Source organism: Acinonyx jubatus, chromosome D4 (genome assembly GCF_027475565.1).
Source record: "Acinonyx jubatus isolate Ajub_Pintada_27869175 chromosome D4, VMU_Ajub_asm_v1.0, whole genome shotgun sequence".
Lineage (NCBI taxonomy): Eukaryota > Metazoa > Chordata > Mammalia > Carnivora > Felidae > Acinonyx > Acinonyx jubatus.
The window spans coordinates 10,125,966-10,138,789 of record NC_069391.1 but is presented as its reverse complement, the minus strand read 5'-3'; the positions used below and the strand labels follow the sequence as shown (position 1 = coordinate 10,138,789).

General features: G+C 38.5%; 1 protein-coding gene across 8 annotated transcripts in view; it reads left to right on the top strand.

Moving 5' to 3' along the window:
* GAPVD1 (GTPase activating protein and VPS9 domains 1) overlaps nucleotides 1-12,824 on the top strand; it is a 72,454-nt gene that overhangs the window by 37,745 nt on the left and 21,885 nt on the right. For 4 of the 8 annotated variants that reach the window (XM_053204617.1, XM_027035116.2, XM_027035114.2 and 1 more), the window contains exons 7-13: nucleotides 2,010-2,170; nucleotides 4,493-4,622; nucleotides 5,758-5,883; nucleotides 8,412-8,585; nucleotides 10,212-10,352; nucleotides 11,434-11,568; nucleotides 12,041-12,160. In XM_053204617.1, coding sequence (XP_053060592.1) covers nucleotides 2,010-2,170; nucleotides 4,493-4,622; nucleotides 5,758-5,883; nucleotides 8,412-8,585; nucleotides 10,212-10,352; nucleotides 11,434-11,568; nucleotides 12,041-12,160 — 987 coding nt within the window. Of the gene's footprint in view, nucleotides 1-2,009; nucleotides 2,171-4,492; nucleotides 4,623-5,757; nucleotides 5,884-8,411; nucleotides 8,586-10,211; nucleotides 10,353-11,433; nucleotides 11,569-12,040; nucleotides 12,161-12,824 lie in introns of those variants that run through there. The other 4 variants (XM_027035118.2, XM_027035115.2, XM_053204619.1 and 1 more) reach the window with 3 other exon arrangements.

Here is a 12,824-nt window from a genome sequence, read left to right as displayed (position 1 = left end):
TTGTGCGTAATAGGCTGTTCTTCCTCTTCTTATATAACTTTCATTTAAGAAATAGTTTATGAAACTGTGCTCTGTGTGCATGTTGCTTTTGCTTTATGTAAATTGCTATATGGATTTTTATTACTTGCATTTTTATAAATTATAAAGTTTGTTGTTTAAGATTCATAAGTTGTTCATGAAGTTGAATTTAATTTCACAGTTCGTTAGAAAACAGTGAGTGAGGGTCAGCAAATAAAGGTGGGAGTGAACCTGGGTTACACTTTGGGAAATTGATGTGTGCTCTGAATTTTGAAAGTAAGAGTGATTAATGAACACATCTACAGCATTGTGTAGAGAGGATTCTTTATAATTCTGTCTTCAAGTAGGTCAACTTTCATTCAAAGTGAGGTTGAAAGACTTGTTGCTACAGAGCATTTTTGCTTTATGTCTGTACTTTTGATTATTTTGCACTGAAATAGAATTTCTGTTTAGTATTCTAGTTGTACCAAATTTTATTGCCCTCTGAAAGAAAATTGAATTTATCATAGGAGACTTAAACTTGCAGAGAAATTGTCAAGCTAAGTCTTTCGGTGTCTAAAAGTTCTTGTAAGATGTGTGGGATGGATTATTTGTTGTATTTTTTTTTTAAGTTTATTTCTTTTGAGAGAGAGAGAGTGTGTGTGTGCAAGCAGGGGAGGGGCAGAGAGAGAGAGACAGACAGACAGACAGAGAATCCCAAGCAGGCTCTGCCCTGCCAGTGCAGAACCCTACCTACGGCTTGAACCCACGAACCTGAGAAATCATCACCTGAGCCAAAAACGAGTCAGATGCCCAACCAACTCAGCCACCCAGGCGCCTTGACAGATTATTTTAGAAAAAAGTATTACTTGTGTACTTATAGGTAGGAGGAAGAAAAATCCCAAAATAATTGGATTTTTTACTAATTTAGAATGTTTCCATAAAGCAGAGGAGAAACTTCTATTCAAACATAGGGAAATCTTTTTTTCTGCATCTTTGAAAAGAAGTTAATACTTTTCAGGAAAATCAATGTGTTTTCAAAAACTGATTCTGATTTTGTCAACGATTGTCTAATTAGTATATGTTATATGGCTAGCAGATTTCTATATGAAATTTTCTTTTTGGTGTTTATTCAGTTTTGAGAGAGAGAGAGAGAGAGTGAGCATGGGGGAGGGGCAGAGAGAGAGACACACACACACAGAATCTGAACCAGGCTCCAGGCTCCCAGCTGTCAGCATAGAGCCCAGTGTGGGCCTAGAACTCGTGAACCATGAGATCATGACCTGAGCCGGAGTCAGACGCTTAACCGACTGAGCCACTCAGGCACCCCTCTATATGAAATTTTCAAATGATTGTAAGTTCAGTTATTAGTATGGGAGACCTGTGGCAGTTCAGTCATTTTCCAGGAGAAAGAATTGAAGGTACACTGATAAGAAATACGGTAATGCTTTTTTTGTCACCCCAAGTCTTCAGTTGAGAGATGTGTTTGCTGTTCTGCAGGTGCGCTCATCTGTGTGTCACTTCCTGGCAGGTGCACACAGATCAATGTTTCTATCAGTTTTGTTTTAAATCTTTTTTTTTTTTAATTTTTTTAAATGTTTGTTTATTTTTTGAGACAGAGAGAGACAGAGCATGAACAGGGGAGGGTCAGAGAGAGAGGGAGACACAGAATCCGAAGCAGGCTCCAGGCTCTGAACTGTCAGCACAGAGCCAGACGCGGGGCTCGAACTCACAGACGGTGAGATCATGACCTGAGCTGAAGTCGGACACTTAACCGACTGAGCCACCCAGGCGCCCCTGTTTCTATCAGTTTTGAAGGAGGATCTGTGTTAGTTATCAGCAGAGAACTGGGAAGGTGGAGGGTTTTGTTTTAATTCATATTCTCACCACCCTTTTTTTGTGCATATGCAAATGTCCTACATTAATAGAAAATATATTTTTGTGTTTAGTGTACCGTTTTCTTTGTTTTGTCTTGTTCTCTAAATTATTGTATTTGAAAATCTTTTTATTAGCAACTCGGAGTAGAAGCCGCACCAATGTGCTAATGGACTTACATATGGACCATGAAGGGTCATCTCAAGAAACCATCCAGGAAGTGCAGCCTGAAGAGGTGTTGGTCATTTCCTTAGGGACAGGTCCCCAGCTCACTCCAGGGATGATGTCGGAAAATGAGGTATGAACGTATTGTTACATTTAACTTCTAGCCATCAGTGTTAAGAAACTTACTTCTTTTTTCTAATTAATGGTCTCTTGTATAAGTCAGTATGTGTTTAATGAATGCATTAAATGCCAAATTCCCTATGAACGCTTCAGGGGCCTTTCACATTAACATATCAATAGCACTGTCATTGGTGATTAGGTCCACACCAGGAGGAATTTAGTATAGAAGAGATAGGAAGCTGGGAAATTGTGGTATGGACATTGACCTGTAGGAAATTTTTTTTCTTTTCTTTTTAACGATAAACTAGTGGTATTGCTGCTTTAAAGAGCCAGACATTCTTTAGAAATATTTTCTGTTCTTTGGTTGGTTAGGAAGAAATGGAAGAGATAAACGAAAAGAAAACTAAGAAAGTAAAATATTTTGGGGCGCCTGGGTGGCGCAGTCGGTTAAGCGTCCGACTTCAGCCAGGTCACGATCTCGCGGTCCGGGAGTTCGAGCCCCGCGTCAGGCTCTGGGCTGATGGCTCAGAGCCTGGAGCCTGTTTCCGATTCTGTGTCTCCCTCTCTCTCTGCCCCTCCCTCGTTCGTGCTCTGTCTCTCTCTGTCCCAAAAATGAATAAACGTTGAAAAAAAAAAAATTAAAAAAAAAAAAAGAAAGTAAAATATTTTGAAGAAATGGAATTGGGGTGTGGGCATCACTTTTAAGATATTTGTTAACAGAAGAGCTTGGGACAGAGGCAAAAGGAAAGAAGAAATATAAAAGAAGCATCATTTTATATTCAACAGTGACTGCTTATTAGTCAAGAAAAATTCCTGGCCTGGGACAAAGGGACCAGTTATAGTGGTTGATAAAGTGACGATGGTGGTTGGTAAGGCGGTGTTTGGAACTGTGGCATGACCCATACGAAAGAATTCTGTCAAACTCCAGAACTCTGTCCGCACACACACACACACACACACACACAAATGAGCTGGCAAAAACTGTCAGCATCAACTTTTTAGGAACTCCAGAATGTAATAAAAGCCTTACCAGAACCAGGGGAATGCTGAATGAGGAAAAACAACCACTGAATTTCAGCCAGGGAACTCTGTGGCACTCTGCCTCCCCGTTAGCCTTCCCCCAGCTCACAGTTCTGGCAGCCTCGCGGACAGCAGCCTGTATCCCCTTGCAGGGCAATCTCTCCACTGTGGTAGGAGGAGCCTTTTGTTTGCCGTTAATCAAATCGCTCTCTAGACCTTGGGATAGATTTTTCCTGAAGATTCTTTACACATTGCTCACTAGGAGTTTAAAGATCCAAGTTATCTTAAAAAATACAAAATGTAAAAGTTTTATGTCCACGTTTAATTTCCAGCAAGTAGGAAAAAAATTCTATTTTTAAATGACTTTAAAAGCATCACCTGAGTAAATGTATAGAGTCGTTAAAAACCCTTTAATTTACTCATTTAAATGCAGGGCCAAAAGCACTTAGAGCGGTTGTTTCTTTTTCCTTTTCAAGGGAGGATACTATTCTTCCTTCATGTTTTACCAGTAGCCTAGGAGCACGGTGGCTGTTATTTTGAGTTCCGGGTGTGCTTAAAACATGCTGACTTCCAGCAAAGCCCTCAATTCTTCATTCAGTTGAAGATACACATATAAAGCTGAGTTACGAGGCTTGTGGGGATTGAAAAGTAATTATGTTATTTGGGAGTCATCTAACAAATAGAAAACATTTTTAAAAGGCCATCAGCTCTAAGGAGAGATGGCTCTGAAAACACTGTAGCTTCTGGTATGGACTTTTGTGGCTGTGTATATGGTGATCAAGGCAAGGTTCAAACTAGACTGATTGAATTCTGATGCCTACAGGATAGTCTGTTCCTATGTTTTCTTCCTGTTGAATTAGTTTATTAACTTTTGAAAAAATGTACTGCAAATTTAATGTCATTTTACCGTGCAAAATGATTTCTGTGCATTTTTTTATTTAACCCTCAACAACTCCATGGCATGCATACTGTTACTATTGCTGTTTTAGAAATCAAGAAACTGAGGTTTAGGGTAAATAAATTTACCCAAGATTACATAGTTGGTATATGGCAGAACCAGACAGACCCCACTGCTGATTCCGAAGCCTTTTGATTTTTATGATGCTACCCACCAGTCACTGATACCTGATTGTTCAATCTCTGACACTGGGTGATGGAAAGGCATAGGTTCAGGTTTTTTTTAACTGATACACTTTTATTCTAGGGGTACTTAAAACCTTGATCAGAATCTCATAATATGCATTTGTTGCAGTCTGTTTTCATATCAGTAATCTGTCTTTCAGTTGTGATAAACCAAAGCCATTTTATTTTTCAGGTCCTAAACATGCAACTTTCGGATGGAGGACAAGGAGATGTCCCTGTCGATGAAAACAAACTCCACGGTAAACCTGATAAAACCTTGCGCTTTTCCCTCTGCAGTGATAATCTGGAAGGAATATCTGAAGGTGAAGGGTTACTTCATTCAAAGAGTTGTGTGATTCAAGTAATACTTTGTTTTGCGATCTTTAAAGGAGCCTTATAAATTATAATTATACCATCTGTTCCTCTCCCTGGGGAGAGTAATGAAGTTTTCCTCTAATGATCTTGAATAGTTGGCTATAAAGATTGTTTCTAGAATAAATTAAGATTTTAAGAAAATAATTTAAAAAAGAAAAAGATTGCAAGAGACCTTTGGTCGTATACAATGGAGAAGATATGTCTTTATTGAGGCTTGAATAATACCAAGTTTCTGTAGTATTGATATATACCAATGCTTATAGAGCTCCTTTAGAGGATAATGCATGTCTAAGTGGGAAATAAATGGACTCACTAGTATTTCAGGATGTCGTGTATACTTTTAATGTTCTGTATTTCTTTATTCACACACTCATACCTTGATAAAGCAGGAAGATAGAATGGAAGTAGGAATAAAATAGAAAGTTGAAAGCTAAGATTGAGAATTCATCATTTCATGGACAAGGACAAACTTTTTTAATGAAAAAAGCCCAAGTTTACCATCATTTCAAACATAAAATAATAACTTCTTTTTCTCTAACTTTTCAGAATAGGTAGTATATAGTCATTCTAGAAAATGCAGAACATAAATGGAATCATCTGTAATTTTACCATTCTATTAGTAACAGCATTTTGGTTTATTTATAGCCAAATTAGGTTTATGTTGTTTTGTAACCATTTTTTGTCTAACAGTATAGCAGTGATATTTCTCTTTGTAATTTAACATTCTTAAATAGCCTAGGTTTTTAATTTTTTTTCTTTAACTTCAAATTGGCATAATTTACTTAAACATTCTTCTGTTGTTAAACATATAGGTTGCTTCCACTTTTCAAGAATTATAAGAAGCCCTTCAACAAGCAACCTTACATGAATTTTTGAATTGTTTTCTTAGGATAAATTCTTAGAAGCACAATTGCTGGCTTAAAGGGCATTTATATTTTTAAGGTACAAATGCAGTATTAAAAACACCTTAATCAAAACAAACAAATGAAAGCATCTTAATCTGTTGTGTTATCAAGGCATGAAAAGTTGCATGGTGGCTCACGAGTATTAAAGAGCTCACTCACAGTTGAAACATTTCTCTAGGTCCTTCAAATCGCTCCAATTCGGTATCTTCTCTAGACCTGGAAGGAGAGTCTGTATCAGAACTTGGAGCAGGACCTTCTGGGAGCAATGGAGTCGAAGCTCTACAGCTATTGGAGCATGAGCAAGGTAAAGTTAAGTTGAACACAGTTGCTCAAGTAGCAGAGAATTTACCTGGTTGCGAGATAAACTGTATTTCCATGTAGGCTAGCTGTGTTCAGTAAAAGAATAAATTTAAGCTGATTATATAATGACCGTTAAACCTGCATTTATACATGATTCTTTGAGTTCCTAAAAATGTTTGGTTGGTAAATGAATTTTTTAGGCTTAAATTACATAGAATAATTAAAATGAATTGCTTGAATTCTATAATATTTGGCATTTTAGTTCTGTAGTACTGACATTTTAAAGGATACGAAGATAAATACTTAGGGCTTAAGGAACTTACGATAGGGAGAGGATGGTACACAAGTAATTAACAGTATCATAAAAGTGCTTTAGCAGTTCTGAGTTAGAGATACATGTGGCTTAAAGTGTAGGGAAAAGCTTAGTGGGGAAAAAATGCTAGCCTTAAAGTCTGGCTGGCATTGTGTTGGCAGAAACTAAAGACAGGGCATTCTAGGTGAAGGAATAGAGTAGTATAAGCAAGTCATAGAGGTGGGAAACCATAGTACTTACTCAGGAACTAGCAAGTAGGGAAATAATGCGGGGTAAGGACTGAGAAGTAGATGGATCCCTTTTGTGCTCTAGGAAGATTAGTTTGAAAAAGTTGTTTGGATTTGTCCATTTAAAGATCATGGGAAGCCTGGGTGGCTCAGTCAGTTAAGCATCCGATTCTTTTTTTAACGTTTATTTATTTTTAAGACAGAGAGACAGAGCATGAACGGGGGAGGGGCAGAGAGAGAGGGAGACACAGAATCGGAAGCAGGCTCCAGGCTCTGAGCCATCAGCCCAGAGCCTGACGCAGGGCTCGAACTCACAGACCGCGAGATCGTGACCTGAGCTGAAAGTCGGACGCTTAACCAACTGAGCCACCCAGGTGCCCCATGCATCCGATTCTTGGATTCTTGATTTAGGCTCAGGTCATGATCTCACAGTTCGTGGGATCGAGCCCCACCTGGGGCTCTGCACTGGCATTGTGGAGCCTGTTTGGGATTCTCTCTCTCCCCCTTTGTCTCTGTCCCTGCCCTGTTCATTCTCTCTTTCTCTCTCTCTCTCTCTCTCTAATAAGAAATAAATAAACTTAAAAAAAAGATCACTGATGGCCTTCAAAGGAGTGTTGAGGGCAGGTGCAGATCAACTGGGTCTGAGACAATGATTCTGAGACCTGAGTGAGCGTAAAAATTACCTGGGAAATAAAAAAAAAAAAAGGCCATTTCCCATATCTCATTTCCAGAAATCCTGGTGCAGTCCATTTTTAGAAAGGAAAAGAGCATTGCTAGTTGGGATATGTGTGGCTTGAATAAATGTAATGTTAAATTTTACTGAATTAGTTTGTCCTTGTACCAATTAGGTTTAAATTTTCTGCAAATAAGAGAGAAACCTAAAATAGTAGCTTAAGACAGAAGTTGAAAGAATATCACTTTTTTTTTTTTTTTAAGTTTATGTATTTTGAGAGAGAGCATGAACAGGAGAGGGGCAGAGAGAGAGAGAGAGGGAGAGAGAGAATCCCAAGCAGGCTTCGCACTGCCAGCGTAGAACCCAATGTGGGGCTCAAACCCACAAACCTGATCATGACCTGAGCCGAAAGCAAGAGTCGACGCTTAATCGACTGAGCCCCAGGCGCCCCCAAGAATATCACTTTTTTAACAAGCCCTCTAGGTGATTGATCTTGTAAGTGGTTGGTGGTCTACATTTTGTGAACACTAGGTTAAGAAGTAAATTGAGGCAAATTATAGACTGCTTGTCATTAGTCAAGGGAAGAGAGAAAACTAGTATCAGGTGGATGTATTCAAGTCAAACGAAAGTTTTTTTTTTTTAGTATTGGTTTATCAGTTGATTATTGCCAGAGTAATGCTGCATACCAAACCACCTCAAAACTTAGTGACTTTACAACAGTAAACATTTATTTGTGCTCTCAGGTCTGTGGGTCAGCTGGGAGGTTCTGGTTTGGACTGGGCAAACTCATGTATCTATAGTCACCAGTAGGGAGCTCTGCTAATCTTAGCTGGGGGACAGTTGGCCGTGAGGAGCTGCTCTAGGATGACCTTTACTGTGTTTTGTGTGGTCCCTCATCCTCCAGCAGATTAACTTAAGCTTATTCTCATGGGAGAAGCAAGGGTGAAAAGAGAGCAGAAGTTTGTAAGGACTTTTAAGGCCTAGCCTTGAAACTGGCACACTTCCTCCTTACTCTTTTGGCCAAAGCAAGTAACAAGGCCTTTGCAAAGACAAAGAGGGGAATGTTTCCCGTTTTTTTTTTTTTTCGTTTTTTTTTTTAATCAAAGTCACACTGCAGAAATTACCCCAGTTAATCTACCAGAAGTGGGGGTACATATTGCTGAAAGTTCAGAAGGTGAAAGAGTACATTTATAGGGCATTGATTCAGTGTTTTGGTACTGCATGCTCCGTGTTAATGATAAAATATGTATCTTTAAAGTTGATTTAAAAAATTATAGCTGTGCTACCATTTTTAAAGTGCTTAATTTTGTTTTTGATAGCTACAACACAAGATAATCTTGATGATAAGCTAAGAAAGTTTGAAATACGTGACATGATGGGACTGACAGATGATAGAGATATATCAGAAACAGTGAGTGAGACGTGGAGTACAGATGTCTTAGGAAGTGATTTCGACCCTAACATTGATGAAGATCGCTTACAAGAAATTGCAGGTAACTGCTGTTAAATTTCTCTGGAAGATTGGTATTTAGTTATTCATATCCACCTGCCCTTCATGGGTGGGAACTTCAGCCTCTGACAGACATGGTGTGTGTGTTCGCACTAACTGGGGAACTGAGAAAAGTGTATGTAACCAGGCACTTGTGTATTTTTTTTCTTTGCCTAAATGTAGGTAGTGTTTTCCCTGCCTGCACTTAACTCCCCCTCCCCCACCAAAAAAGAAACTAATCTTCTGAATTAGCTTCTTGTTTTCAGGACATAGTACATATTCTTAGGATATTCTTTTGAGACTAAGCACATTACGTGAAGATGGAAATTCTTAACAGATTATAGCCCCAAAACTTTCAGAATAATATAATATTGAGATTCTCCAAAAATTGAATATAATGTGGCACCTGACTGGCTCATTCAGTAAAACATGTGACTCGTGATATCAAGGTCATGAGTTCAAGTCATAGAGCCTACTTAAAAAAAAAAAAAAAAATTCCCGGAAGGATTAATTCAGTTTCAAAGAGTAACTACTTTTTTCTTTTTTTTAGTACCAAGTTTATTGAGGTACAACGTCCATACTTTAAAATTCACCCTTTTTAGGATACCATTTTGTGAGCTCTGAAAAGTTTCATACAGTCTCATAAGCACCGTCTTCGTTTTCTCTTTAAATCATGGAACCTTTCAGGCAGATACAAGAGAGAATCACGAACTCTGTGCACATCACTCGTTTTCAACTATTACACAGACACAGGTGGCTGGTTTTGTTTCATCTCTTCTCTCACCCACTACCCTTTTATCCTCTCCCCGACCCAACCCAGTTCTGTTTAGGCAAGTTCCAGACATTATTTTATTTGTAATTATTTCACGATGTATCTTTAAAAATGTAACTTTTACCAGTAACCGTTTGCCAAAAGTTTTTTCAGGCACTGAAGTAGCATTGTTCTTTTATTAGGCGTAATCAGAAGTAGTGGAGCATTCTGAACTTGAGTATTTTTAACACAGGTGTATTATAATGTTCAGTCCTTTCTATTGGTATTTTTCAGTGGTGTAAATAGACTTGTTAATTGGTTCCGCATTACTTTGCTTCTGGTGCCAAAGTAGTATTTTTTCTGGCAATAAGCTCTCTTTGAGTAATGAACTATATTTGCAGTGGAGTGAGCGTTCCAGAAGATGTGTATTCTCCTGCAAATATATTTTATTGCTCTGAATATGTGGCTAATGTGCCAGAAGAAAACGTATCTGGCCAGTATACCTTTCTGTGGTTAAGTGTCTCTGTTTGAGAGGTTTTAATCCCTGTTAGGACTGTACATTTTAGATATTTAGGGACACGTAAAAATTTGCTAAAAAACCAAGATGAAAGCTAGCTGAAATGATCTAATGTGTGTTTTCTCTATGAAGAGTCCAAGGTGAACAGGAGGAAACTGAGGAAAAGGAGCATGTGCCTTTGTGACCAAAGTGGGAAATTTGTGATTTTAGTGGTGTTAGTGATTGAAATCACACTTACCTTGGCTTCCTTCTTGTGGGTAGAGTAGAGATTATGTGTTGGTTTAGCGTTTGGTCCTTCTCCATGATCACTGCTCTTTCCATCAGGATCTTCGTTAACCCTTTGCTCCCCACTGGTTATACAGGTGCAGCAGCAGAGAACATGTTAGGCAGTTTACTGTGCCTGCCAGGTTCAGGGTCAGTGCTTCTTGACCCCTGCACTGGTTCTACCATATCAGAGACAACAAGCGAAGCTTGGAGTGTAGAGGTATTGCCAAGTGACTCAGGTTAGTATGCCGTCATTGTTTGCTTTCTGATTTGCACAGAAGTTTTAAATGTAAGGTATCTTAATTTCTGTATCATGTACATTTTGTTAGGTGTGAGGCAATCACATTGCTAAGATTTCAAATGGACAGTTAGGTTAAGGCATTTTCTGTCCATCAAGAAAAAAATGCATTGTTGCAGGGCATAGGCAAAGATGGCAGGTGCTTTTTGACTCTGTGTGTAGTTACTTGTAAGCATTTGTTAGCAACTCACCGGAGTTCTGTGTGGGACATTGAGTTTGGTATCTCCCACTAACTCGTCACGAAATAGGAATAGCAGTACAACTTGGACCCTGAGCGGTTGGGTGTCTGGTAAGCATGCGTAGATTTATCCTGGGGAGAACTTGACTCTTTAAAAGGTACCTAGTATATTTTTGAAATGTACTGAAATTGAGACTCTGGAGTCCTGAGAATTATTTTGTGCAGGATTATCATAAATGCATATAAAGTGTTTTGTACTTTCTCTTTTCTTATGTATTGCATTTCTGCTTTGCTGATTATGAAGATAAATCTTTGCTTTCAATGAAATGTCAACTACCAAAATGCAGATTTAAGTAACTGTGTGTCTGAATTACATTCTTTGTGATCTGCTTGGCTCAAGAATAGTTAAGTGATTCTGATATGTGTTTTATAATATTAATGCATTCAGACATGCTAACCTTTAGATAAGGAGACAGTAGGATTAGCTTACCATCTATTGAGCATCCATAGGAGTTATTTTTTAGAAAATAGTTGGTTTAATGCTAAGCTATTCTGTATTTTCTTGTTGAGTTTACTTGTTAACCAACAGCATACTTTATGAGATTAGTGATCTGCAGGCGGAGTTTTCACTTTTGCACGATAGACTGGCTCATATTGGGATGAAAATCACAACCTCAACTTCTTTAACACTCGATCTGATCAGCTGTGCTAACTGGCCCAGACTTAGAAATCTGTTTACAATGATTTCATTCATGCTCTGGTAGCTTTCCTCATCTGGGTCACAAGCTGAAACTGTGGCATACTAACAGAATCACTAATGTGGCGCCTCATGTCTTCTGTTTAGAGGCCCCGGATCTAAAGCAGGAGGAACGTCTACAAGAACTGGAGAGCTGTTCTGGACTGGGCAGCACATCTGATGATACGGATGTCAGGGAGGTCAGTTCCCGCCCCAGCACACCAGGCCTCAGTGTTGTGTCGGGTATGTCTGTCTTGTTTTAAGGAATAAGGATTGCAAGGTGTGTTCCCACCTCCCCATTTATAAAATTGCTAACAGAGAGAGATGTTTTATTTACGAGTTGAGGAATTTTCTGGAAACAGAATTGTTTCTGAGGGACCTTAAATCTCTGAGAACTTAATACGTGGCTCTATGGAGTCTGTTGAAGTAATTGGCAAACGGTCTGTGCGTGTTCTCTCTCTAATTCTATCTGTTCTTGGTGGCCTCTGCTACTGTATTTAGATACCACATGATACTTGTGATTATGTTGTACAAATCAAGGTAAACATATTTAGGCAGTAGTACAATAAAAAGGATATGATACCCAATGTCTCACATGTATAAAACTGGGACACAAAAAATTTGAGAATATTTACATTTCTCCAAACTTCATATACTTTTTGTGTGGTTATTTTGTTCTTCTTGCTATTTATTTTTTACTTTATTTATTTTAAAGGCATAAGTGCGACCTCCGAGGATATTCCCAATAAGATTGAAGACCTGAGATCTGAGTGCAGCTCTGATTTTGGGGGTAAAGATTCTGTCACTAGTCCAGACATGGATGAAGTAACTCATGGTAAGAAGTAGAAATGAGAGTGACCTAAAAATGATCCCATTCATGGGTGACATTGGCAGTCTTCCGTGTCTGTTGGTGATAGTACCAGTTGTTCTAGCACTTTGGGGCATGATTTGGCAGCAGGATAGAAGGCCTTGAAAATTCAAAACTAAATGTGGTTCAGTTAGTCCACTTTAGGAATGAATTGTAAGGAAACAGTTCCATGTATGCAGAAAGTCTTGTGCTTCTAATAGCATTTATACTGGTGTTGTCCATAACATTTATACCGGTGTTCTCTATAACATTGATTCGGCAGAAAACAAGAAACAACCTGAGAATTGGAAACTAGAATTCCTACATGCATTTTGATGCAACCACTCAGAATTTATGCAACTGGATTTTAAATCCTCTAAAGCATGTGAAATAACATGGAAAATTTTGGAAAATTTATCCTAAAGAACTCCCACATATAAGATAATGAAACATTACAAAACCGATCATAGAGAAAGTTCAGGAAAGAACTACCAAAATGCTAGCAGTAGTTTTTTTGTTCTGAGTACTGGGTTTTTAGATTCTTTTTCTTTTTTATAAAAAAATTCTTTGTTTTTTCTGAACCAAGGTTTCTGGTCCTCCACACTATTGGCATTTGGGGCCAGGTAACTCTTTTGTTATGCAAACCCGTTCT